The 26,645-nt window shown below is 33.8% G+C and overlaps 2 protein-coding genes across 4 annotated transcripts in view; both read left to right on the forward strand.

Annotated features, from left to right (window-relative positions):
- LOC140440063 (regucalcin-like) overlaps positions 1-5,101 on the forward strand; it is a 43,899-nt gene extending 38,798 nt beyond the window's left edge. The window contains exon 6 of one of the 2 annotated variants that reach the window (XM_072530322.1): positions 4,793-5,101. In XM_072530322.1, the coding sequence (XP_072386423.1) occupies positions 4,793-5,038 (246 nt within the window). In that variant the 3' untranslated portion in view covers positions 5,039-5,101. Of the gene's footprint in view, positions 1-4,360 lie in introns of both variants that reach the window. The other variant, XM_072530323.1, reaches the window with a different exon arrangement.
- A 9,084-nt stretch (positions 5,102-14,185) lies between these two features.
- LOC140440065 (uncharacterized) overlaps positions 14,186-26,645 on the forward strand; it is a 145,915-nt gene continuing 133,455 nt past the window's right edge. The window contains exon 1 of one of the 2 annotated variants that reach the window (XM_072530331.1): positions 14,186-14,335. In XM_072530331.1, the coding sequence (XP_072386432.1) occupies positions 14,218-14,335 (118 nt within the window). In that variant the 5' untranslated portion in view covers positions 14,186-14,217. Of the gene's footprint in view, positions 14,336-24,064; positions 24,357-26,645 lie in introns of those variants that run through there. The other variant, XM_072530330.1, reaches the window with a different exon arrangement.

Genomic DNA, 26,645 nt, shown 5'->3' on the forward strand with positions numbered 1-26,645 from the left:
GTAATTTTCCTATTTTTTAAGTTTGTCCTCTACTTCACATATAACTTTACCATGTTCATCCTGTAGCAATGCAGTTTGCTTCTTATTGAGGATACCAGCCGCTTCTTTCACTTTTTTATACATGTTAAACGTGTCGTAGAGTGCAACAAATTTAAGTTTGGGAATGTGACGTAGTGTTTAACGCAGGTGGGCGGACTATTTCTACCAGTGGCGGGCGGAAACATGTAGATTTAAAATAATTTTTCACAAGTATATCCAATTAAGTTAACAATGAATTTGTTAATTTTTATTTTTATAGTTCTTAATCATTATGAAGTTTATAGTCAGTTGCACTCGAAAAATAATGAGTAAAATATTAGGAGTACTTTAATTAATAACAAATTCCTCAATATTTACAATTTATTAACATTACCCCGAAGGAAGGGTTTCAATAATACAAAAAAAGTAGTTTATTTTAACTAATTAAGTAATATATTTATTTGTCTAAACAAGAAGTTAGTTAGTTAGTGATGATTCCTCGCATGGTTCTAATATCTCTATTCCTGAATTTGAATTACAATCTTCATCCTCAGAAAAGCTTTCTTCGGATAAAGCAATATTAACAACAAATTGCGTAAGTGATCCAGCGTAGTGTCTAACAAATGTTCTTTTTCAACTTAAATGTTTTTATAATTTTGCGCGTGTTTACATATATTAATCCACTCCTCTAATAACACTTCTTCTGAAAATTTAGTTTTTGCTATATTTTCAACATCATTTATATTAAATGTTGTATATGAGTTGTCACTCTACGTTTTATCAAAGCTCATATTTTTTCGATAGGGTTTAACTCCGGATGATAGGGAGGCAAGTGAAGACCTTGATTTTTATGATGATAAAGCTCAAAATATAATACATATACAGATGGAAAAAATGTCATAAAATTATCGTGAAAATTATTTTAGAGGATTTTTCGGCGTATTAAAATAAAAATAATCATTGTATATTTTTGCTGAACGACCTTTAACTCGTTATTACTTTCGTAGACAGTCGTTAATAAGCCTTTTATGAAATTTTTGTCAAAAATAGAATTTGATTTATTATGAAACTTTAAAAGTAATTATGTCTTACATTACTGTTATTGTTATAACAATTGACTTTGTAATTATAAACATGCACCTGATTTAAAAATTCACACGCATATTAACGCACACAGTGTTTGGTACAAATCCAGTCTCTTCTCCAGCCTGAACAATAATCAGCCTTTTGCCCTTAGAAATCGGTTTCTTTAAAGTTTTTCCACTTTGATCTGCGCAGTGATTTGGTGCAGTATAGCTGATGTGTACCTATATGTCTTTCATTGGTATAAATGATGGTTCTACTCTCAGATCAAAATTGAATTAGCTGCTTTAAATATTGTATTCGTTTTGAACGAATATCACGACTTTTCATTAGGACACTTCTATTGTCTTCGGATTTTCGCATTGTCTTTGGATTTTTGCCACCTGCAGTTTGTTCGAGATGATTTGAAGAGTAACCGTTCAAAAGTATGATGGTTTTATTTGTTCCTATTTTTTTTAGGAGCCATATTGTTAAGTAACTATTATTAATAACTAAAATAAACACACTATAGATACCCTAAATGACTTAATAATGCACTAATTACTACTACCAATATACTAAGCACTAATCTAAAAAACATTAATAAAATATCCAACACGATCAAATCAACATGTCAAACACTCTTTGCGATATGTACTTTTCAAACTACGACACTGGCAAGCAGTACAATCTTCGTTTCCATGGTAACACTAGTAAACACGATTCACTGCGCATCGTCGAAGTATGAGTCATATTCCCAAACTTAAGTTTGTTGCAGTTTATCTGTTTTTAAGTTCTTCAATATCATGACACCGTTTGGCTACATGTTGACTCTTTGCTTCTCGTATTTTACGTCGAATTTCTTTTTGTATGCTGTTATAAAGTGTTTCATTGTTTTTCGCTAGTCGCTGTTGTTTAATCAAATCCAATATGTCATCTGTCATCCAAGCCTGCTTTTTTGCTTAGCTTTGACCTGCTTTGTAAATTTCTCAAACAGATTTCTTTTACTGTTGTTACGATTTAATTTAAGCCCTCATCGACATTTTCACCAATATTTTCCCAAATTAAATTTTCGTTCAGTTGTCTTTGAACTGATTCCTTAACTTTCTCGTCTTGTAATTTGGCTGTATCAATATTTACTTCTTCTTCTTTTTGATCACCTTTTTTAATTTAAATTGGGTTACAGCTACTGTGAGATTGTGATCAGACCCAATGTCAGCACCTGGATAAGTTTTATTTGATTTGATGCAGTTTCTAAATCGATTTTTTATTAGAATGAAGTCGATTTGGTTCCTAATAAATTTGTCCTCTGATTCTGCATCTGACTACCAGGTGTAGAGTCTTCTCGGTGGTAGTTTAAAACCAGTAAAACACAGTTTGATTGGAACACCCGGTATACAATGACAATTTACTTGTCTAGCACCATAATTATTACAGAGATATTGTTAAAGAAGAGGACTATAATGTATTAAAAAAATTACCCTAATCAGAGAAGAGGTTTAGGAAATTCGAGCCATCAAAATGACCCATTTTTAAGATGGTGCGTTAATTTCTTGGAGAAGTGTATTTGTCCGCTTACAATTTTGAATAAAATAAAGTAAAAAAAATAAAAGCCTTTAGTTTATAAACACCTTATTAACTATAGGAAAGGTATACTAAGTATCATTGTCATTGCCATAATAAGAATCATTGTCATTCTCTAAATTTGATATACAAACGTGCGGTTTAGTTGTCCTTCAAAAATGACAGATCATCATAATACCACAGATTTACAGAACTCCCTTCCGTAGCCTGCTCTTAATGAATCAATCTTTTTCTTTACTGATTTTTTTGTTCCATCAGCATCCACTTCTCTTAACTTTGACGATCGACTTCTTAACTCGATCACAGTAGTACTTGCGACTTTCAATCTTCCACACACACGGAAAACTACGATAGAGTTCAAATAAAAATGTTCTATTTGCCTGGTGAAGATCCGTCATATTGAAACAATTCGTTGAGAATTGTAAACTTTGTATTTGAAATAGATATTTTAAAAAATAAATTGAAAATAAAATAAAAAACATGAATTAATATACCGCTTATAGATAAATAGTCGCTTTTTAAAATTGTTGTACCCACACACTTCAGATTTGCTCGAAGTGAGGTGCTTATCGTACAAGTTCGATAGACATAATCAAGCTGAAACTCATTATTACATCATTTTTGCAATGTTATCAAAAACGACGGTTTTCAAGCACACATTTCCGTTTTGCGTCATTTTTGTTTGAACAGACTTGTTCCTCGAACAAAACTTTTGAGCAATAACGCAGTTTGTGGGCCGCTTTAGACTATAATCGCTATCGACTTTTTTCCATTTATCCCTGTTAGAGGTCATTGTTAGCATATAATATTGCATTTTTTTACCAATAGTTGTTAGCTGGACGGTACATTTCGGCTCAGTTCAATCATCTCACAAGTCTTATTGATATTAGGTAAACCTTGAAACCTTAAAAAGAGAAAAATATAGAAATAAAACTTTCTTTGCTGAAATGGTAGTTTAAACATCCACTTTATCTAAAATTTCAAGTTTCTTGGCCGATGCATTGGTCAATTTAACATCGGAAAACTTCACACAATAAACTTACGACTTTTGTAAACACTGCTCATCTCTTCCTCTCACTCCTTTATGTTTACTCAGCCTCTGCTGGATATCATCATCATCATTCAATCTTCGCTTATCCACTGCTAGACATAGATCTCCCTCATAATTGTCCATCTATTTCGATCTTGTGCCTCTTGCATCCAATTCCTATGACAACGTTTTAGATCGTCAGTGCAACGTGTTGGTGGACGACCTCTGCTTCGGTAGGCATCATCTCTTGGTCTCCATTCCAGTATCCGCTTTGTCCATCTATTATTTGTCATTCGAGCCACGTGACCTGCCTAGTTCCATTTCAGTGTTGCTACTCTATCTACCTCATCGGCCACTCCTGTTCTTAGTCGTAGCTGGCCCTTTGACACACACGGATCTTTTGAACTGTTCTTCTTGTCATGGTCAACGTTTCCGCACCGTAAGTTAACACTGGGAAAACACACTGATTAAACGTTTTTCTTTCTTTTCTGCTGGATATAGTTATTCTCTATTTCCAAGTCTTTCTGCGTAAGACAGTCTGAATTCAAACCAACAGTTTATGCGTCTGCAGTACCGAGACAGTCCCGTTATGCGACCGTCACTAGTTTTAGAACGTCCCTTACTCGATTTTTTTTAAAATACGTTTAATATTTTTATATTTTCAAGGTTATCCAAGTAGATCCTAAATATGGAAAAGTATTAAGGAACGTTAGAATACCTGCTTCTTATGTCACGTCTGTAACCTGGGGTGGTCCCAATTTTGATATATTGTATGTAACAACTTCTCAAGCTCACCTAGATGAAAAACAATTGAAGGATGAACCTGATGCTGGATGTGTATTTGCTCTCTCAGGATTGGGTGTTAAAGGAGTTCCACCTAATTAGGCCTATATTGAAAAATATATTTTAAAGGCATATTATGATACTGTTAAGAACAACTTTAAAGACATAGCGTCGTCTTTTTTTACTGCTCCTCTGTTTATTTTATTTGTGACTGTTGTATTTTCATATATATTTCTGATGATGTTGCAGTATTGATTACCACTCTAGCATACCTACTTATTATATTTTTATATTAGTTTACCTTATATTTTCAAGGTTATCCAAGTAGAATCAAAATATGGAAGAGTATTAAGGAACATTAGAATACCTGCTTCTTATGTCACGTCTGTAACTTGGGGTGGTCCGAATTTTGATATATTGTATGTAACAACTTCTCAAGCTCATCTGGATGAAAAACAATTGAAGGATGAACCTGATGCTGGATGTGTATTCGCCCTCTCAGGATTGGGTGTCAAAGGAATTCCGCCTAATCAAGCCATTATTAACAAATGTTACTGTTAGAGCTTAATACATGTGATGATTCTACTAAATTATAGTTAGATACAGTAAACCTAAATAATATGATCTTTGTAAATTTTTTTTATAGACCAGGGCGGATCTGTTTCGAGGTGGATGTGAGGGGTGACATTCGGATTTTTCAGAAAGAGTTAGGTGATAACTTCATTAATAATAATTAATTTATCCTTCCTCTCAACTAGCTCGGGAAAAATAATAAAAAAATTAAAATATTTAAAAATTCTAAAAACAATCGATTTTTTTTTCTAATTTCCTTGCTTATAACTTTAAAACAATTCATTTTGGAGCAAAGTCCTCAAGAAATAAAATAGCGACAATTAAATTTTCTAAATGATACAGCTAGTTAAAAATGTTTTAATTTATTACAGCTACTGCTAAACAGCATTAAAGACAAAAGAGAGGGGAAAACAAGCCTTTTCTTATTCAATATTTTTTATCCCATTAAATTACACCAAGGACCTTTATAATTCCTCTGGAAAATCTTTATAACATAGTAGAAAAGATTTCATTAAAATCGATTTAACAGATTTCGCATAATAATTTTACAATCTAAATTTTTTTAATTATAAAAACGTACTTAGCCCATCTTACTTATTTTGTGGAATTAAAGTCAGATTATTTGGACGGTCTCAGGAATGCTTTAAAATTATAAACAAATGTTATGCTTATAAACAAATACAATATATAACTATTAACTTAAATGAAATTCGGGAAAAAGACATTGAAAAAGACGGGGTAAGACATTTTTTACAAAAGAAACAAAGTTGAATTACGAGCAATGATGGTTCCTAAGATACAACTGGTCAAATTTGAAGGCATTTTCAAAGAATTCATAAGCAATAGGATAATCTTGAAACCATTACCTTTTTCTATCGGAGCTTTTTTTGATAAAAATTTTCATTTATCTTTAAGATAATTATAACATATGTAATGATATAAAGGATAATTTATATATGTAATAATGTAAAGGATAAACACTTAAAGACAGATAGATTAATGAAGAAAAAATCATGGATGACAGATGAGGTCCTGAAGCTAACGGACGAGAGAAGAGAAGCCAAAAATGACCCATGAATATAAAACCATAAATATATTAATAACAACGAAAATCAGAGAAGCGAAAGAAAAAGCAGCAAGGTAAAGATGCGAAGGAAATTGAGACTCTGCAGTCAAAGTACGGTAGTCACAATGTACATAGGAAAGTTAAAGAACTCACAGGGGGACTAAGACGAAGACAGAAAGAAAATATAACTGATTCTGACGAAAATATGATCTTGGACAAATAGAGTAAAAAAAGAACGTGAAAAGAATGTGAAAAGAATATATAGAAAAACTATTTAAAGACCAAAGAGATAACACATTTCAACCTTTCACCTAACAACGAATCAATAGCAATAGTCGCAAAGATATTCAACAGCATATACAACTCTGGAGAAATACCAACAGAATTGCTGAAATCTGAGTTTATTGCACTTCTAAAAAAAAACAGGAGTCAAAAAATGCGAAGATTAACGTACTATAAGCCTCATGAGTCATCTCCTAAAATTGTTCTTAAAGATAATTCATAAGAGAATCTACAAGCTCTGCGGAAGTCAAATTTCCCCCAACCAGTTCGGGTTCACAAATGCTGTTGGTACTAAAAAGGCTTTGTTCTCAGTACAAGTCTTATTTCAATTTTAGAGATGCAGAGACATCAATTACGACGTATAAGCATATCTGGTTAATTACGAGGAAGCGTTTGATCGAGTACAGCACGCCAAGATGATGCAAATACTAAAAGAAGCAGGAATTATCTAAAAATAATTAGAAATCTTTACTGGAATCAGACAGGAAATCTCAGAGTTGAAGGTGAACACACTGACTATGTGAAACTCATGCGTGGAGTGAAGCAAGGCTGTATTTTGTCTCCTCCAATCTTCAATCTGTACTCTGAAAGAATATGTACTCTGAAAGCTTTGCACGAAACAGAAAAAGGTATTCTACGAAATGGTTACCGGCTAAATAACATCAGATATGCAGATGACACCATAGTATTTGCGGACAACTTAGAAGACCTACAAGGTTTTATGAACAAAATCACGTATAACAGTCAACAATATGGACTCAATATAAATGATAAGAAGACAAAGCTTATGATAATTAGCATAAAAAGGATAACAGAAGGTCAACTCTACGTCAGCCAATCCACTGTAGAAAGAGTGACGCACTACAACTACGTCGGCACCATAATAAATGAAGATTGAACCAACAACCAGGACATTAGAGCACGTATCGGAAAAGATAGATCCACCTTCAATCTGATGGGGGCCTTCTTCAAGAGTCACAACCTCTCTCTTGATACAAAAGTAAGAATGCTGCGATACTACGTCTTCTCTCCCTTTTTTTATGGTGTTGAATCGTGGACCTTGAACGAAGATATGTGCAGAAAACTGGAAGCATTTGAGATGTGGCTATTTTGGACAATACTTAAGATCCCGTCGACTGACCGAGTCACAAATGAGGAGGTTCTCAGAAGAATTAATTAAGAACCTAGGGGTACTGACCACGATCAAATCTCGAAAGTTACAATGCTTTGGACATATTATGCGAAATGAATCCAGATATTCTTTCCTTGCAGCCATCCTGTAAGGAAAAATATTTAGAAAACGGGTCCAGGAAGAAGAAGAACATTTTGGTTAAAGAACCTCAGAATCTGGTTCAATACAACATCTGTGCAGTTCTTCCGCGCTGCTGCAGATAAGATAAAGATGGCCATGATGATCACCAACATTAATAACGAATGAGCACATCAAGAAGAATGTAATAATAAAAACCATCCGTATTGCATGTGAAAGATACCAAAAAAATTAGGTTGAAGCAAACTGAATTTCAAATATCAAAATCGGCATACGTAAAAAAATGTATTCTCTCGGCTTCCAATGAAGTAATTTTTTTCACTTTTTGTTAATCCGACGTAAATCGAATAAAGTTTTATAAAAAATGCATTATCAAATGCCAGAAAAGCTTTAGTTTTGTTAATTAATTTATTTATACTCCAGTCGTCAGAGACGAAACCTCTAAAAATCATACGAACAAACTGATTTTTTCTGAGAATGTTAATTTTGGGACCAAATCTGTGCATCGTAGAAAAAAATATTTTAAATAAAAAATGTAACAAAATTTTAATTTTAAACAAAAATGTTTATTAGCACTTTTTGTGTAAAATAAACCGTTCTGGCAAAATATCACTGAAGCGACGCGGCTACGAGCACGAAATCAATTTCAAATAAAATTTGTATTAATTCGGTAAAAATTCGATTCTTTTTGATCAGTGTCCTATCGACAAAAATCGATCACTACTATTTTACAGCAGTTTTGGTTCTATCAACGGCTTGGATAATTAATCTATTTATATGTGATGTATCATCTTGGGTAATCTTGGAACGATTTGTATAATAAGACAAATTAATATTGTTACCAAATTAAAAAGAATAAGCTTTTGTAGCTATACTTCAATGTTAATAATTTAATTTAAATTTTACTATTTACTTTGTTCAAATTAAAATAAAATTTGTTGTATAATTATTGTTATATTTGTAAACCTTCCACCTAACTCTTTAATATAATAAAGAATAACATTTGAAATTTTATAATACTTTCGCAACAAAGTTGCTAAAAAAACAAAAACATATAACAAGCAGACCTGATCGTCGACAAACTGGAACAAGCAGTTGATGAGGCTCCTATCAGGAGTCAAAATCAACATCTGCAGTTCGATAAAAGTTCGTTTAACGCATAGACCCTGTGGGTAAACCAGACATGTAACAGTAAGTTTATGACATGATAGTAAAGCCAAAAAGTATACATAAATCAATGGTATTGTAGCCAAAGGTGCAGGAAAACAGTGCCATCCTCAAAGTAAACAAGGTGTAAATACTTGCTGGTTTTGTCACAGACAAGACATCTTTCCATTTTTTTACATCTTTAAAGAGAAAAAGGAAAAATATGTATACAGACACCTGTGACTCACACAGGAAGTGTTGAGTTTCCAATACCCTAACGAAGTTGTGCCAGGACGAGATGCCCTGCTATCACCAGGATTCCCACTCTTTCTCTTACATATTCATCGGGAAAACTACATCCACAAGAACCACCAAAGACTTCCCACCCCCTGCCTTATCGAGACTGCCATCTCTCTCACGTCGTCTGTCTCTCATTTACTCATATTTCGGCCTGTGACAGTCCAAACCCCACCGAGGTGCTACTCGCTCGTCTTAAAATTTTGTTACGAGTTCCCTCTCCTCTCGTTCTTTTGAAGAGAGCAGCTTCCTCATAATTTTGTGGATCCGTGTCCACCACCACTTATCCCTCATCATTTCTCCATCATTTCTCTCACAGAATCAAACATTCTGCAGTTACACTCTCTTTCAAACTTCTCTCTTTCATCTGCCCAACGCTCACACTCCAACATCGTGTGTGTCACAGTATTCGAGTGACCACAGTAAAGGCAGTGATCAAACTGCGCCCTCCTAAACCTGAAAAGATAGCAGCCATGGCCTGTGAGTATTTGCGTCAGATAACAATCCAGCTGCCTATGCATACAGTTTACCCAGCTTCTAAGATTCTCAGTCACACTCTTGTTGCTACTGACCGATTGAAACTAATCTCTTGGCCAGTCTCGGTTATCTCTCGCTCTCCAATTTTCTGCCCCCTACGACTATAAATCCTGGCACTTTCATTTGCCAGCACATGTAACGGAACACAGCCAGTGATCACAACCAGCGGCAGCTGGCAGTCCTGTAGGCACATGCTACCCGCAGCATACTGCTTCGGTCCACGCGTACTTATAGGCCTCTTGTAAGTTGGTATTTCTACCGCCTCACTCCAGACTGGGGCCGCGTAGGGGACGACAGACTACACAACACCGTGAAATTTGAGTCCACCGATATTAGGCATTATCCTCCCCAGCTTAGCCATTCTCTGACTAGCTCTGCGGGTCACCGCCACAGATGTTCCCCCTAACTTACACCATGGTGAAGAATAACTCCCAGATACTTGACATACTTTTTGGGCGTCACTCTCGCTCCCGCGCACTCAAATACAACCCTGTCTCTTTTCTGTAGCGTCTAAGTACTACAGCTTCGACTTATCCTCAGCGAGAAAAAGATCATGCCCGCTTATCCAATCCTCAACGAGGACATACGCATGCGTAATCCGAAGCAAAAGTTCCTCACCGTCGCGTGCCGTCGTCAGTATAGCAAGGTCGTCCGCAAACGCGAAGGGGGTAACACCCTCCCCATATTGGCAGTTTAAGACCCCGTCACAGAAGCTATGAGGTGCACACCAACGACAGCTATAGAGGTCTGACTAGACGTCTCTACTTTACACGTAGTTATAAAGGGGAGGCGAAAATAGTGTATTATATACTACGCGAAAACCTGTGACGGAACGTATACAGGGATACAGAATGAATCCTGATTTCTGATCATATGGTATCCAGATACAGGTCTAGTATTCAATAGATGCCGTATTTTCTAGACCACAGGGTGATATCTGGTATACATACGGATCTAAAACTGCAGAGGGTTAAGTTACAGCAATATTCATTCGTGGTGGAAATTTAAACATTTTAATTTCAGTAGGAGATTTGTATTTCACGCCTACATTATTGTAATCTTGCACTGCGCAAGAGAAATTAACCTGGGGTTTGTGAACTAAAGCAGTCCAATACATGCACACATAGCAAAGTAGTTATACACTTATTACATTTATACACTTTAAGGTGAAGTTTAAGCTAATGTGGAAATTCTGGGATGTACTCTAATACTGACGGAATATAGTAATATCACAATAGTATGGTTTTTGGATCTCATTTGATCGCAGGCGGCAAACACTTTTCAGAGACAACCAAGTGACTATAAACACATGTTACGGTTGGCCAGCCTGAGCTTGTATAGTAAACATTGTATTTGTTAAAGCTATATTATTTTTGTTTAATCTAAGTGAATTGACCTCTTTGTGTGATATTTTGGCAAACGTAAAGTGAATTAGTATGTGCTGAACATTTTTTGATATAAGAATTGACTGTATATGGGTTAGTAAGTTATTTGTTGCAATTATTTAATGGCGGATAGTAGGTATCCGAACACTTGATTGAAATTTATGGTTGTCAGCATAACAGTAACAAATTTGTAGACTGATATTGTTCTGAAGCGAGTTTCTTGTGGAATTTTAAAGTAATTACTATTTAAATGGGAATAAGCCACAATTAAAGGTTAAAGAATATTTATTGTCGTTTCAATTTCCACTTCGGAAATCGTTCTTAAAATACAAACATTAGTAAATAGTCAGCTGTAGTCTAAAATATCTAGTGAGAACAGTTTGGTAAAATACTCCAATGGTGGAAGTAGTTCCTCATTTATTTTAGAAGCAAACTTAGTGTCTCTTTAATTTTGGTGTAAGTCGCTTTTCGTTCAGTTTAATGTTATTCTAAATTTTTTTCTTTTTCTAGGAGGTTGATCAGCAGGTTCAAGGTCGTTTATTATATTTACTAAAACAAAAATTGGAATAAGAGTTATATAGTAGCTCCTAAAGTTTTATGTATATTTTACCTGTAATTTGTGTCCTTATTTGATGAACTTGCTTCGCTGGCAATACATTCTCAGAGAAATCAGAGTGCTCAGTCACTTGATATTATATCTGAATCATCATCTAAAATTATTTAAATAGTATTATTTGAAATAAAATAATAAAAAGTTTGTTACCAATAAATGTTCTAACTCGACAATGTTTTTTTTTTTTTCGAAGGTTTTCGACGACTATATTTTCTTCATCCTCCGTATCGGAGCTATCAGAAACTTGAGAAGGAGGTGATATTTTACCCTTCAACTTTCCGTAGAAACTACATGAAGGAATCTCATTGAATCCATCCATAATAGCAAAATGCGAAAACTGTTACCATATGGTTACCAATGCTTTTTTATTAAGTTATTTTATCAATTATCATTTTATATGTAATATCATGTAACACAAATCAGCAAATATAGGTTGTAGAAACCATGATTGAATTCGTTTTTTTTTAAGCCCTTTTCTCTATTCGGATTGCCGAATATAGGCCTCTCCTAATTCTCGCCATTCATCTCTATTGTTTATAAGACGTTTCCACATTGGCCCTGCAGTTCTTTTAATATCGTAGCTCCATCGCATTTGCGGAATTCCTCGTGGTCTTTTGGCTTCATATGGCCGCCAATTCCCGATTTCTTTATTCCATCAGCCATCTGATGGTGTACCTTGGCACCAACGTAAATGCAAAATGGGAACAGGCCACAGAAATTAAGGCGAGAATAGAACTAGCTAGAGCAGCATTTAGCAATATGAAAAAGCTCCTCATAAGCAGGGATTTGTCTCTTCCCCTAAAACTACGTCTAGTTAAATGCTACATTTTTCCGATCTTACTGTATGGTGTGGAGGCCTGGACGCTGACGGAGACGCTCACGAGAAAACTAGAAGCATTCGAAATGTGGGTGTACCGACGCATTCTTCGTATATCCTGGACCGAACATGTCACCAACACAGAGGTAATCCAAAGAATCGGAAAGGAGAAAGAAATCGTGAATACAATTAAACAAAGAAAGCTTGAATATCTAGGCCACATATTGAGACACGATAAGTACCGTCTACTGCAATTGATTGTCCAGGGAAAAATAGACAGTAAGCGAGGGCCAGGCAGGAGAAGACACTCGTGGCTCCAAAATCTGAGGAAGTGGTTCGGGCTCACATCGGTCGAACTATTCAGAAGCGCCGCAAATAAGATCAGAATTGCCATGTTAATAGCCAACGTTCGCAACGGACAGGGCACTTGAAGAAGAAGAAGAAGAATCAGCCATCCGTAAGACGTTCGTTATGTCCAGCCCATTTCCATTTTAGTTTAGCTGCCAGTTCGACAGCATATTTTACTTTTGTTCTATTGCGAATGTTTTCATTGGTTTTATGGTCTGTGAGTGAGATACCCAGCATCTGTCGTTCCATAGCTCTCTGAGTTTTTCTGATCTTCTCCATATTTATTTTAGTGAGTGTCCAAGTTTGAGCTCCATATGTAAGTACAGGTAGGATACAGGAATTAAATACTTTGGTTCGCAGTCTTTGAGGTATATTTTTATTTTTAAGTATATATGAGAGTCTTCCGAACGCTGCTCATCCCATTTTTACACGACTGCTTATTTCAGTAGTCTGATTTTCTTTGTTTACCTTGACATTTTGAACCAGATATGTATATTCATCTACGTATTCTCTCTGTCCCTTCGATGTTTATCATAGGTTTGTCATCTTTGTTTGACATTAGTTTTGCATAGAAATATATTTTTACTTACCAAAAAAATTCTTAGTACTAGGCACATACACAGCTAATCTAACAACTGACGGAAGAACTCGCGAAATCTACAAACACGTGAAAATGGCTGGCAACATTAACCATTGGTTGACGTTCTCCCACCGCAAGTGGCCGATACCATATGCCTACACTGAACAGCAAGCCGTGTAAAGCAGAGTTTGAGTAAAATATGCATTTGAATTCAACGTAACCGTATGGTTCCATTATCCAGTAAAAGTTATTAAAATATTTTTGAATGTGCCCGATAAAGGATTAAAATAAATATATGATCACTAGAAATGAATTGATCAAGGGTAGTGAATCAATGCCAAGAACTGTTATCCTATGACGCTACTCGTGACGACGTGTTCTCATGGCGCTAGTTCCGTGACGCTCTCCTTAACATTTTACTGTAGAGAAAAAAAAAATAACACAACACCGAACATGTATTAGAATATTTAAAAGATATATGTCTATATACATCTATCCAATGTTAATAAATCGAATCTTTGTGTACGTTACTCCACTAATAATCCTGCATAGAATAATAAAAAAAGCAAAATCTTTTAAATTTTACAAAAAGCAATGACAAGGTACACCATCACAAATATATTCCAACCCATTTTCACTCGTTAAGTTTTAACTAAATATTTACCCCTACACGTCGCTATGTTTAAATTAAAAGTAAACATCTATACAATCTTTTTATCTAATCTTTTTAACAACTTAAGATGAAAAATATGATTTGCATAATACCATTTAGTAAACATAGTGCCGATTTTAAATTATTGTGTTCTTCTTCGTGTTGCGTACGAATATGTTGGAAGATTGGATTGAAACCATCTTCTTCTTTGGCGTGTCATTTATAATGATGCTCATTTTATTTCTATTGAAGTACATCCAGTTCCAAAAAGATTCACATACTAATAATAACGGTAAGTTCGTAAGCAATCGCATGTTTTTAAAAGTTAGGTTATGTACACTTTGTTTGTAAATCATAATCATGTCAAATCATGTCCTTAAACTTCAAAATATTTCCATATATTACAATATTTAGTTAAGATTAAGATAAGAATTCAACAATAATAGTACAATACTGAGACTATGAAACCAATTTTTAGAGATTTCTTCAATCTTGTTATACTGTTCAGATATAAAGAGTGAATAGCGAATGCGTATACTTTTACTCACACAGTATAGCTTAAAATGTAAATTAAATAAAGGCTTTTTGAAACCGGTATGTTGTAAATTGGTCGTACTAGAGCCAGTTGGCTTATTGTACATCTTCCATTTTCTCACCATACTCATGCCAGGATTTTGAAATTATGTATTAGCTTCTAACGATTTAAAAAACAAAACGTAGTAAAAGGTTTTAATTCACGTGTTTTAAATTCCTTTTAATTCGGAAAGCAGCAACTTTTATGCGTCCCTGTATATATTAATAATGTATACAGGTACATATGTTCCTAATAAGTATTAAACTTACTGTGTTTTAAAATTTCAAGCTAGAAAAACAAACTTTGATTGTCTCTTGAAATAGAATAAGTATTTAATGTTTATTTTATTGCTAATATCGGAGTTGTCAAATAAGGCTGCGTGAGAAACTCACTAAATGAGCATATGAGTGAATGTTTAAGAATTGAAATTATTACTGGTCTTTCTTCTAAACAAGCCGGTGATATGGGTTTACTCTGCAGTAGGTGCTGGGGTTTTTTTTTTCCCTAAACTCAGATTACACCTGGAAAGCAACATAATCTAGCCAGACGGCCCCTGGCATGAGATACGGATATTGCTCGATGGGCATAATCATCCGGTTACACCAGCAGTGCATACAAAATATGCATATACAGGGTATCCAAAAACTCTCCTGACAAACGAAGACCGAAGATTCCTCAGATAATTTTAAGACAATTTATTCCAATTCACCTAGTCCTAAAATGCTTCCTAAGGGAGGTAGAGCTCTTTGAACACTATTTTGCCTTAGATTAGGCCCTTGTAATTAGTTTCTTTTTAATACCTCCAGAACGCTTCTAGTTAGAAAAACGTAAACTGGTACTATTATTTATCATCCACAGTTGAATCGATTCCATTAATTGCGAATTTATAGTACCGGTCATAAGCGTCCGTTTTAGGTAGATCAACGGATATTTTAAAGAATAATTTTTTTGTCTCTAACTTTTAAGCATTCGTAGATTATTAAATTTTTTTAGTAGTAAAAAGTACTCTTACTTTAAGTCGGTATGATACACTGTTTTCTAGAAAAAGCGATATGGAATTTTTTAGGTAAATTAATAGGTACTTTAATTAATTTTATAAATTATCTTTTGTTTCAATAAATGTGGTATACAATTCGTAAAAAAAGTTGGTAAGGAAAAGCAAAAAATTATATTAAGACAAAATTATATTTAAGGGGTTTTAAAAACAAACTATTTATTACGATCGAACGAAATTAACATAAAAGAACAAGTATCAAAAGTAAATAGTTACAAAAGATACTCGATGTTAATGACCATTAGTCTCTATGCATAAATTTGCACTTTTGCTTAGAGAACGTCGAATTCTTGCAAATTAAAAGTTATTTAGAAATTCGCTGCAAGCATCCTTAGCTAGAGTTGTGCACGATTTTGTATCGGAATGGATTAAACAAATGCTTTTATGTATCGCCAAATACAATAATCGCAAGGATTAAAATCCGGCGACCTCGCTGGCTAACAACTGGACCGCCTCTTCCAATCCAGTGGCCTTCGTAGTTATTATCAAGAAAGTCTCGTACATTTCTGCTAAAGTGGGCCGGACAGCCGTCATATAAAAACCATAATTGTTACCGAATATTTAAAGGCACATTATCTAATGAATTAGGTAAAACATTTTGCAATAAATGTAAGTAATCAGTAAGCATTTAAATAAGCAGGCAGTTCCACATTCCCAACTAGATAATCGTTAAATACTCTTATCCAGACGTTTATGCTAAACCTATGCTGATTCTTAGGGTATAATTCCTGAACAACGTGAGAATGGTCACCAACGTACAAATAATATTGTGCATAATGCACATTAAAAATTTATATTTTTTCAATTTCCATTTTTTGTGAATGTAGCTTTGTCGCAAAACAAAATGTATCTGAAAAAAATCTTAATTTTTTTTTTCTGATTTTGTAAATATCTAGCGAATTCTATATGAGCCGGAAAATCTCCTTGTAGCAGTGCTTGTACCTCTGTAAAATGAAAAGGATATTTATATTTTCGTTGTATAAGATATTTCTTACGAAAGATTTTAAAACTGTGGGATACATGACAGATAGTCTTCGAACGCTTATTTCTAAATTTAACTTCCATTAAAATAACATGTACTGGACTGGCTAAAATCGATCTTTATTCCTCTACCTAAGAAACCAAACGTTAAGAAATGTAGCGATTGTAGACTCATTAGTTTAATGAGCCATGCCGTTAAAATACTGTTGCATATTCTTCTAAATCGAATTAACAATAAGTGCGAAGAAATAATTAGTCAAGAGCAGTTCGGGTTCCGGAGATGCCTTGGAACTAGAGAAGCACTATTTTCTATGCAAACACTCCTTCAACGATGTTGGGAGGTAAGAAAACCCGTATATATGTGCTTCATTGATTTTGAAAAGGCATTTGATCGCGTTCAGCATACCAGACTAATTACCGCCTTGCAGAGCATCCAACTAGATGAGAAAGACATCAAACTTATTGCCAAACTTTACTGGAACCAAACAGCCATTATTAATACCAACAAGAGAGAATCAAAGCCAATCAGTATTGAACGAGGCGTAAGACAAGGCTGTATACTATCTCCCACCCTCTTTAACGTGTATTCTGAGAATCTATTTAGGGAAGCTTTAAAAGATCAAAAAGGAATTATCAAAGGAGGAGAAATAATTAACAATATACGGTACGCCGACGATACTGTGATTCTAGCTGAAAACATCGACGATCTACAGGAGCTAATCAATAGAGTTGAAATGGAATGCACAAATTGGGGACTGTCGATAAATATCGATAAAACTAAATACATGGTGACCAATAAAGTGGATATCGGCGCAACCCAACTGATATTAAACCAACAACCGCTGCAGAGAGTTCAGAGATTCAAATACCTTGGATGTTGGATTACCCAAAATCTAGATCCATCCTTCGAAATTAGATGTAGAGTTGAACAGGCAAGAAACTCATTTCAAAAATTCAAGCCTCTATTATCCAATAGCTCATTAAATTTGGAAATCCGTGAAAAGTTTACAAGATGTTACGTGTGGTCTGTACTTTTGTATGGATGTGAAACTTGGACTTTAAACGCCGATATCATTAATAAAATCGAGGCGTTTGAGATGTGGTTGTATCGAAGGATACTAAAAATTCCATGGACTAGCAGAACTAGAAACGAAGAAGTTCTTCGAAGAATGGGACATCAACGAACTCTATTAAATATTATTAAGAGGCGTAAACTAGAATATCTTGGACATATAATCAGAGGATCAAGATATGAGTTCCTTCGGCTAATTCTCAACGGTAAAATCGTAGGAAAGAAATGGATAGGACGGAAGAAACTCTCTTGGTTGAGGAATTTGCGGCAGTGGACAGGTTTGACAGCGGACCAATTGCTACACGTAGCGCAAGACCGAGATCAGTATAAAAATATTATAAGCATGGTAGTCGCCGACGTTCCGTAGGGATATGGCACTCTAAGAAGAAGAAGAAAATAACATCTTTATCTGCTGCTGTTAAATCATTACGTCCTCTTTTTCATTATTTTTTGAGACCACTGAACCTATTTGTCTTAATTGTTGATAAAGAGCTGTAGATGCTGAGTGAGTGGGATCACGATTGGAAATTTTTTTAGAATATCTACGTTTTGCTGCTCGAGCGTTACACCTTATTTCGTCATAAACTAACTCATATCAGCGTATTCCTCATTAGTAAAAATCATTTTTGTTGGATTAAAATTGTTATATTTGAATGCTACAAAATAAAAAATTAAAAGATTTTAACTATAAAACTACCAAAGAGAATTGAAATACTATTATAAAATAATACCTCAATCAACCATGGGAGCTTATCGTCTATGCTTCGCCTACTTCAGTCTCTCAAGTGTGAATCCGGCTTATTTTAAACTATGAATTAAATCATGAACATTTAGCTGGTAACAAATAAAACAATGATTTAACTAATCATATTTATTTGACATTAAAAAAAATAATATTTAAATAGTAAAAACAACCCTGCCTAATGCTTTACATACTACTTGTGGCATCGATGGGCTGCTTGGTTTTAAATATATGTGCTATGTGGCCTCCAGAGCACATGGTTAGGTCCTCCACAGCATGTGGGTAAGCTCTACTGACAGCTGCAGTTATTTCATATAAAATTCCACAAATATCCCATAAAATATTTAGTAAGTCCAATAAAATCTTCAACAAATTCTCCAATGAAATATTCAGTAAATTCTCCAATAAACGTAAGAAAATTTGGCAGACGATAAAATCAACCTTATAATAATTTTTGCCTTCTTTTATAAATTTTAATTACAGACAAAAAAGAATATTCTCACTACGTTAGAAAAGGAGATTGACAGAAAGTGGGGAGACTAAAATGAAGTTTAGCACATTATGTGTCATAAGACGTATGCCTATGATGGAATTAGCTCTTATGTCAACATAGAACAGAATGTTTACTAGCGGACAGAAAGAGAAAGGGCGAATATTTATTCTACCGACAAGAAAGAGAGAGGAAAAAAAGAGATAGACAGGGAGAGAGGGCGCCAACCACGGTTCGTAGACTTACTACGGTTGCCTCTTTCGCCAACCAATGAACATTAAGCCCGAAACTGTACTCTCGTGACGTAATTCTTCCCCTTCAACCAATTAACACTGCAATCGACCTGCCCTCTACATTCAGTTTTAATCGCGAATAAATCGGTTTTGTATTCTTGTGTACTCTGGTGACGTAACTCAAGCATCCCCACCCCAGTCGGAAGAGGCAACCGTAGTAAGTCTACGAACCGTGGGCGCCAACTACTTTTTGAAGAAAAAATAGTAAAAAATAATATAAATTAATAAAGATGTGACGTTTATTACGTTAAAAGATAAACTTCACGAACTGACCTTAATTTGACAATAAAAAACGTAAGTTATACTTTTGTTGATAGATAACGACCAACTAGTGCAAAAATATTAATTTGATTTGCATGACGAAAAAACGAAAAATTTTTAAATCAATTTTTCTAGAAAACGGTGTATCCTATCGACTTAGAGTAAGAGTAACTTTTAGTACTAAAATAATTAAAAATTTAATAATTTTGTTTCACTAATGCTAAGACGTAAAGACAAAAAAGTTATGCGTTAAAATAACCGTTGACCTACCCAAAACGGATGCCTATGATAGGTATTAAAAATTTACAATTGATGAAATCGATTCAACTCTGGAGGATAAATAATAGTACCAGTTTTTGTTTTTCTAAATAGAAGAGTTCTGGAGGTATTTAGAAAAAACTAATTACAAGGCGCCATCCTCAAAAAGCTCTAGCTTTCCTTAGGAAGAATTTTCGGACTAGATGAATTGGGTTCAATTGTCTTAAAATTATCTGAGGAATCTCCGGTCATCATTTGTCAGGAGAGCTTCTGGACACCCTGTATATTTTGTAGGTACAGTAAAATAAAAAGTAAAAACGTCATAATTTTAGATCTTATATTTTGTGAAGTGAAAAATAAAATTGTGTATGTACCACTACCGTTACCGGATGATTACGTCCCCATCGAGCAACATCCACCCCACGAGCTAGAGCCCCTCTGTAACACTGCGTGCTACAATGATATATGCAAGGCCAGAATCGCTCACTGTCGAAGAGAATTGGGCGGGGTTTTTTTAAACATATAGAAACTATATCGTATCTTAAATCCAAGCACAATTAGATAATATGAAATTATAATTTATTATTGGACGCCACCCCTGGTTTATCCTCGAAAGGGACGAGCAAAGAAAAAATTAAGATTTATCGAAGGTTTACAAGAAAACTATACTTTATTATTTCTTAGTAATGAACAAAAAGAAAACATTAAAAGTTATGTCATCCCAAAAGGATACCAAAATATCATTTTATGTTTACATTATCATAAACAATAAAGCTTTGTATCGTATTAAATTAAGAATTAGTTATAAAGAAAATGAATATATATATTAACCCCAAATTTCGAAATTTGTTTACATTGAAAATAATATAGTTATTTATCAACTAGGAATAATAGAGAAATTAAACCTTTAAATAAAATTAAAACACTTCACTATATTTTCATTTTTTGAGTTCATAATTATTTCCCGTTGTCTTGAAAGTAGGTATAATAAAAATTGGTACAACCTGAATCTGCTCTGTTTCTTTTCTTATTTAATCAGTCAACCAAATAAACCATTGATTCGGCTACACCGTATATCAATCCACCATCATCCTAGATAAGAGGGGTTAGGTATTCCATAAAAAGATACCGCTACTGGGCCATGATCTGGAATAACTGCATACCAATATTATCTTGCGACATGTATTAGAAATATATCAGCATTATAGCCTCTCCAATAAGGGTCTAAAAATAAATATATATCTGAAATATGGACAAGAAAAGGATTTCTTAGCTCACCTCTAAATAAGACCCACTTCGGAAACACGTCTTACCGGTTGGACGTTCTTAAGAGAAAAGAGCGAGACGCTATCTTGGCGCTCTGATTCTGGGCGTGAGTGACAAGTTGATGAATAGGCTCATCTACCAGATATATTTGGGAATTACAGAAGAATCCTTAAGTCGGCTACAGGTACTTGACAGATAGATGGGGTTAGTAGTTTTATTTAAAAAAAAAATAATCGAAATTTATAATGATTTTCTTTTAAATCTTTTGAAACGGTTACACCTCTAGCTGGATTATAATGTTTCTTTCCGGGCGTAACCGTATTAACACCTTTGGTGCATAACTAACTATTAAGCCATTGTTTTTTAATTTATAATGAAGCGCGTATGGCAGGTCCAGCGCTCATTTGTACAATGAGAATTTAAACCATCAAAAATTTGTGTCCTAGATCTTGTTTTCTAGATCAAGTACAAAAAGCAAATAGACTGGCAGGATACCTTAATAACACTGTATGATGAAACAGACACATTAACACAGAAAAAGTCAAGAATTTATAAAGCCAGTCTAAGACCAATAATGACATATGCCTCAGAAACAAGACCCGACACAGCCACAACTCAAAGGCTACTGGAAACGGCAGAGATGAGAGTACTGAGAAGAATTACAGGAAATACGCTGAGAGATCGAAAGACAAGTAAAGACATTAGAAGAAAATGCAACGTACAGTGTATAAATAAATGGACACAAAATAGAAAAAAAGAATGGAATAACCACAGAAGCAAGATGGAGGAGACCTGTCTCGTCCTAATAGTAAGATATAAGTCACCAATCGGCAGAAGAAGTATCAGACGACCGCGTAAAAGATAGAATGATAACCTTCCATAGAAGTATTATTCCACGAATGAACAAGCAGAATTGCTTGTAAAGAGTAAAAAGGTGAAGAAGAAGAAAAAGAAGAAGAAGAAGATCTTGTTTCTCTACATACACGAAGCAGTTCGAGCGCCCGTCCTGTCATAAGCGCTTCATTAATGATTAAAAAACATTGTTTTAAAATAAAATAGACAAAAAATACTTATCAGGAAATGATAGTACGAGGTTTGAACTTGAATTCTCAATTAATTTAAAAAACGGGTGTGGCAGTCTGGCAGTGTGGCGTATATAGAAGTTTTACTTCTATATATGCTTTCGTCGTTACAAATTTATATGGGAGTCAATCTGCATAATCATTACATATGTAATGCTATAGGTAAGAGAGACCAGAAAGAGAAAAAGAATTAGGTATGTAAATAAACATTTCCTGTATATAAACATTTGACCTGTAATAGGAGTATAGTAAGTAAATGAAGGATTGAATCAATATTTTAATGAACATATATATTTTGATTTTCATTATGTTTAAAAGGAGTTGAATGTAAAAAATTTTTTTACACATACTCTGCAGTAAAATTCATTGTTAATTTTGTTATTAATATAAAAATACAATACAATACACTGTCACATAATTCAATATTATAATACAATACAAATTAAAATGCAATATTCATAAGTATTTAAAAATGACAATATACATAGCGCACGCATATGTTTAATTTACCATGATAATAATATTAATAAAAAAATAATAATATTAATAAATATTAAACATGTTTACAAAAGGAACATTTTTATTCTCGAGAGAGAAAGAGAGAGAAAATATATTTTCTGTCTCTCTCTTACCTATATCTTACATATGTAATTATTTTGCCGATTCACTCAATATATACGAATACACACAAATTTCCAACGTCGAACGCGCGTATAGAAGTATAACTTCAAAAAATGTTTGTAAAAGATAAAAATAAAAAACCAACAATTCGGATTATGTTGTAAATTTTCATTTAATTTTAAAATTTAGCATTTTTGCGTATATTACATATATTTAATATGACTAACGTGGGGTTTTTAAATATTTTAACAATAAAAAAAAATTCATATTGGGATTCGAACTCACATATACCAGCGTATAAACCAAACACGTAAGAAATTTGTGAATTAGACATGACACTAACGTATTTTAAAATTGACAGTTCTCGGTCATACATTGATTTATTGTAATTATTATTTTGAAATACAAAAGCCTAAAATAATTATGAACATTTAATAAATAATACTTATAAATAATAATATCAATATATTATAATATATTATATATATAATATTAAATATGTATACAAAAGGTACATTTTTATTACCGATAGAGAAAGAGAGAGAAAATATATCTTCTTTCTCTCTCTTACTCATATCTTACATATGTAATGATTTCACCGATTTACTTCCGTGCAAATTTCCAACGTCGACCGCGCGTATAGGAGTATAACTTCAAAAATATTATTCTTTTCTTGTGTTTTGGAGCCATTAATAACTCAAAAACGATCAAGTTCACAGACTTACTTTATTCAGAATGGTCCAAAAAATAAAAAAAAATGTTTGGGCCGGTAAAATTTATTGTTACAATTTGTTTAAAAAAAAATTCCCGCCTGGGCAATTTCTTGAGCCTTATTTTGGGGTATCTCATGAATATAAATATGCAAAAAAATCTCGTAGAAATATTTTTCCGAACGAACTCAAGCTTTTGGACTTGTCTAATAAGCAACATGTACCTATCATTATAATTCTTATTAAAAAATAAAGAGCAGTTGTTCAAACTAGTTCTACTTTTTTTCTTTTTATGACTATTTTTTGTCATGCTAACATTTTAATGAGATGAATTAAATTCTACTTAAATATTCGGTAAAAGTCTGCTCTTGACTTTTATCGATTTAGATACGTATTTTACCATAAATATGTATTAAATAATATATAATAAATATTCAAACATTGGAAAGACCGTCAAAAGTAGATTGTGAAATACAGTGAGTCATTTGCATTAGAGGTAGTGATCGATTAGGGTAATTACCAAGGAGATTCGTTAGCATTTTATATACGTTCTAAGCTCACATTGTTTATGTTACAGTGACAAGAAAACAATTTGTAAAAGTTGTGAAAATTAAACTTTCTAATTGTTAACATTAAAACAGTGCTCATGCTAAATATTATAATTCCTTTTATCTAATCAAAGTCAGTTTTATCACCTATTTTTAATTTTCATTGCACAACAGTAACAAATATTCTGTTGCTGCGGCAAACCTAAGTAACAGTGAAGTGAAGTGTTGTCAAACATTTATACAATGCTGGATACCTTGGATGTGGTTGGTTTTGCTTTCCTAATAGTACTTATTTGTGTGTTATTATACGTACTTAAGCAGAAGAATAAGTATGATCAACGAATGTTGCAGAATGAAGAAGGTAAGCTTAGTAAATAAAATAAACAGAATAGTTTAACATTTTAAGATATCTTGCTGAGAACTAAAATAATAATGGAATGGAGAGTAAAACGGCATGAGTTAACAAAATGAAAATAACTCAAAAATTAAAAGAACAAATGAAAAAAAAAAAAATTGCACTAAAACATTATGTTATGATCAATCGTAAACTAGACTGCAAGAATTTTATAATTATCAATTGCTTTATCATACGAATCTACCTCTGCTGTATATATGTTATTTACTGTAACTTGTGATTAGAAATATGTTTTGTTGTATATAATAACCACAGGAAAAATCATATTGTTGTCATTAAATTGTTTGCCATATTCGTTATCCTAGTATCCTATGAGGACTTGTAGAGTCAAAGATACACTTTCCCTTTCTTCGTGATCATCCAGATGGTCTTTGATCTTTCTGGTTATATTTGTCTTTCTTTTTTCATCATCATCATATAACGGGGGTCCTACGGCGATTGCCGCTTCCCGCATTTCAGCCTCCATCTTTCCCTATCTCTCCAATCTCCCTCTTCTAAGTCCTAGATTGCATTGTTTTTGTAATTTCTCTTCTCCAGGAATTTGGTGGTCTTCCCCTTTTCCTTCTTTCTGGCGGAACATACATTAAGGCTTTCTTTGGCCACCGCTCCTCCTTCATTCTCATCACGTGACCATACCATTGTAATTGCCTTCCTTGTATTCTATCTGAAAGAGTATCTCTAATTCCTGTACGGTTTCGTATTTTCTCATTCCTGATTCTTTCCATTCTCGATACTCGACATGACCTTCTAAGATAATCCATTTCCACAACGTCTACTTTATCTCGTTCATTCTTTGTCATCGTCCAACATTCGGCACCATATGTGGTAATTGGTTCTACAATTGCTCTGTATACGCGAAGTTTGGTATGCATCTTTATTTTATTAGACCACAGTAATGAATTCAGTATTCGGATGCATTTTTTCCCTTGGGTTATTCGGTTTTGTACATCTTTCTTTTACGTCTTTCTTACGTCTTTCTTTTTTGCTGCTCTTTTATCAAGCATATCTGTGTCCTGTCCAGTAGAGTTTCGTAATATTGCCTTTCTTTAATTGGATTAATGTAGAACCGGTCTACTTTGACCGTTGTTCTTCTTCTCCATATTCAATTATTGGGGTTACTGTGAAGGTGCAATATATTATACTGCTGTCTTACTTATCGACGCTAGATTCAGTCGCCGGCTCATTTCTCATCTTCAGAGTCAAGCGAGAACTCAGTACATTTTTAAACTTAATACAAGGAGCTAGAATCTTGAAATGTATCGATTGTTAAATCAGATAAGAGCTTGAAGATAAGTCTATGCGAAAAGAAAGTTAAGTCTTAAAACACTGTTTTGAGATAAACGCCTTTAAAGTTTGCAATAATCTGTTCGAGTAAAGGTCGATTTATACATATCCGTGCCGTGTCCGTTCCGTGTCAGTGCTGAGTCCAGGTATTAATGTTATATTTGCATACAATCGCGTTGTAGCTGTGCGTACCGTGCTGAATAGAGAGTAAAACGTTATTACATATTTCTGTGTAAAAGAGAGTTGAAAATATGGCGGCTTGGATAGAAGATCTCAACGAGATGGCGTTATTACTTGATAAAGAGAAAGATCAAGAGCAGAAAAGGCGGAAACAAAGAAAATGTAGTGTGCATCCTATTTGGAAAAAAAGAAAAACCGAAGGAGAATTTAAAATATACAAAGAATTATTGTACGATGAAATCAAATTTCACGAATATTTTAAAATGTCGCAGTACTCTTTTTCTTTTTTCTTTAATACATATGAAAAACCATAAAATACTAATCGCACAATATCTCCGGCTTGTCTATGTACCACTACTTGCTTCCAAAAAACAATAAAAGTTTAAGTCCGTGCGGTCCATTCCATTTCCGTGCATCGTCGGTGCCGAAAACAAAAATATCGTTTGGGATTAATTTAACGCGGGGTACGGATGGGCCCGTTCGGAAAACGCCTTATAAATCTGTATCCCCGAGATAAAGGACACCATGTCCATTTTTATCAAAATTGGGATTATCGCACTTTTAAATATGACTTTTCTGGCTCTACACAGAGAATTTAAAATATACAAAGAATTATTGTACGATGAAATCAAATTTCACGAATATTTTAAAATGTCGCAGTACACTTTTTATTTTTCTATTTTCTTTAATACATATAAAAAACCATAAAATACTAACCGCACAACATCTCCGGCTTGTCTATGTACCAGTACTTGCGTTCACAAAACAATA

The sequence above is a fragment of the Diabrotica undecimpunctata genome, chromosome 4 (genome assembly GCF_040954645.1).
Source record: "Diabrotica undecimpunctata isolate CICGRU chromosome 4, icDiaUnde3, whole genome shotgun sequence".
In the NCBI taxonomy this organism is placed as follows: Eukaryota; Metazoa; Arthropoda; class Insecta; order Coleoptera; family Chrysomelidae; genus Diabrotica; species Diabrotica undecimpunctata.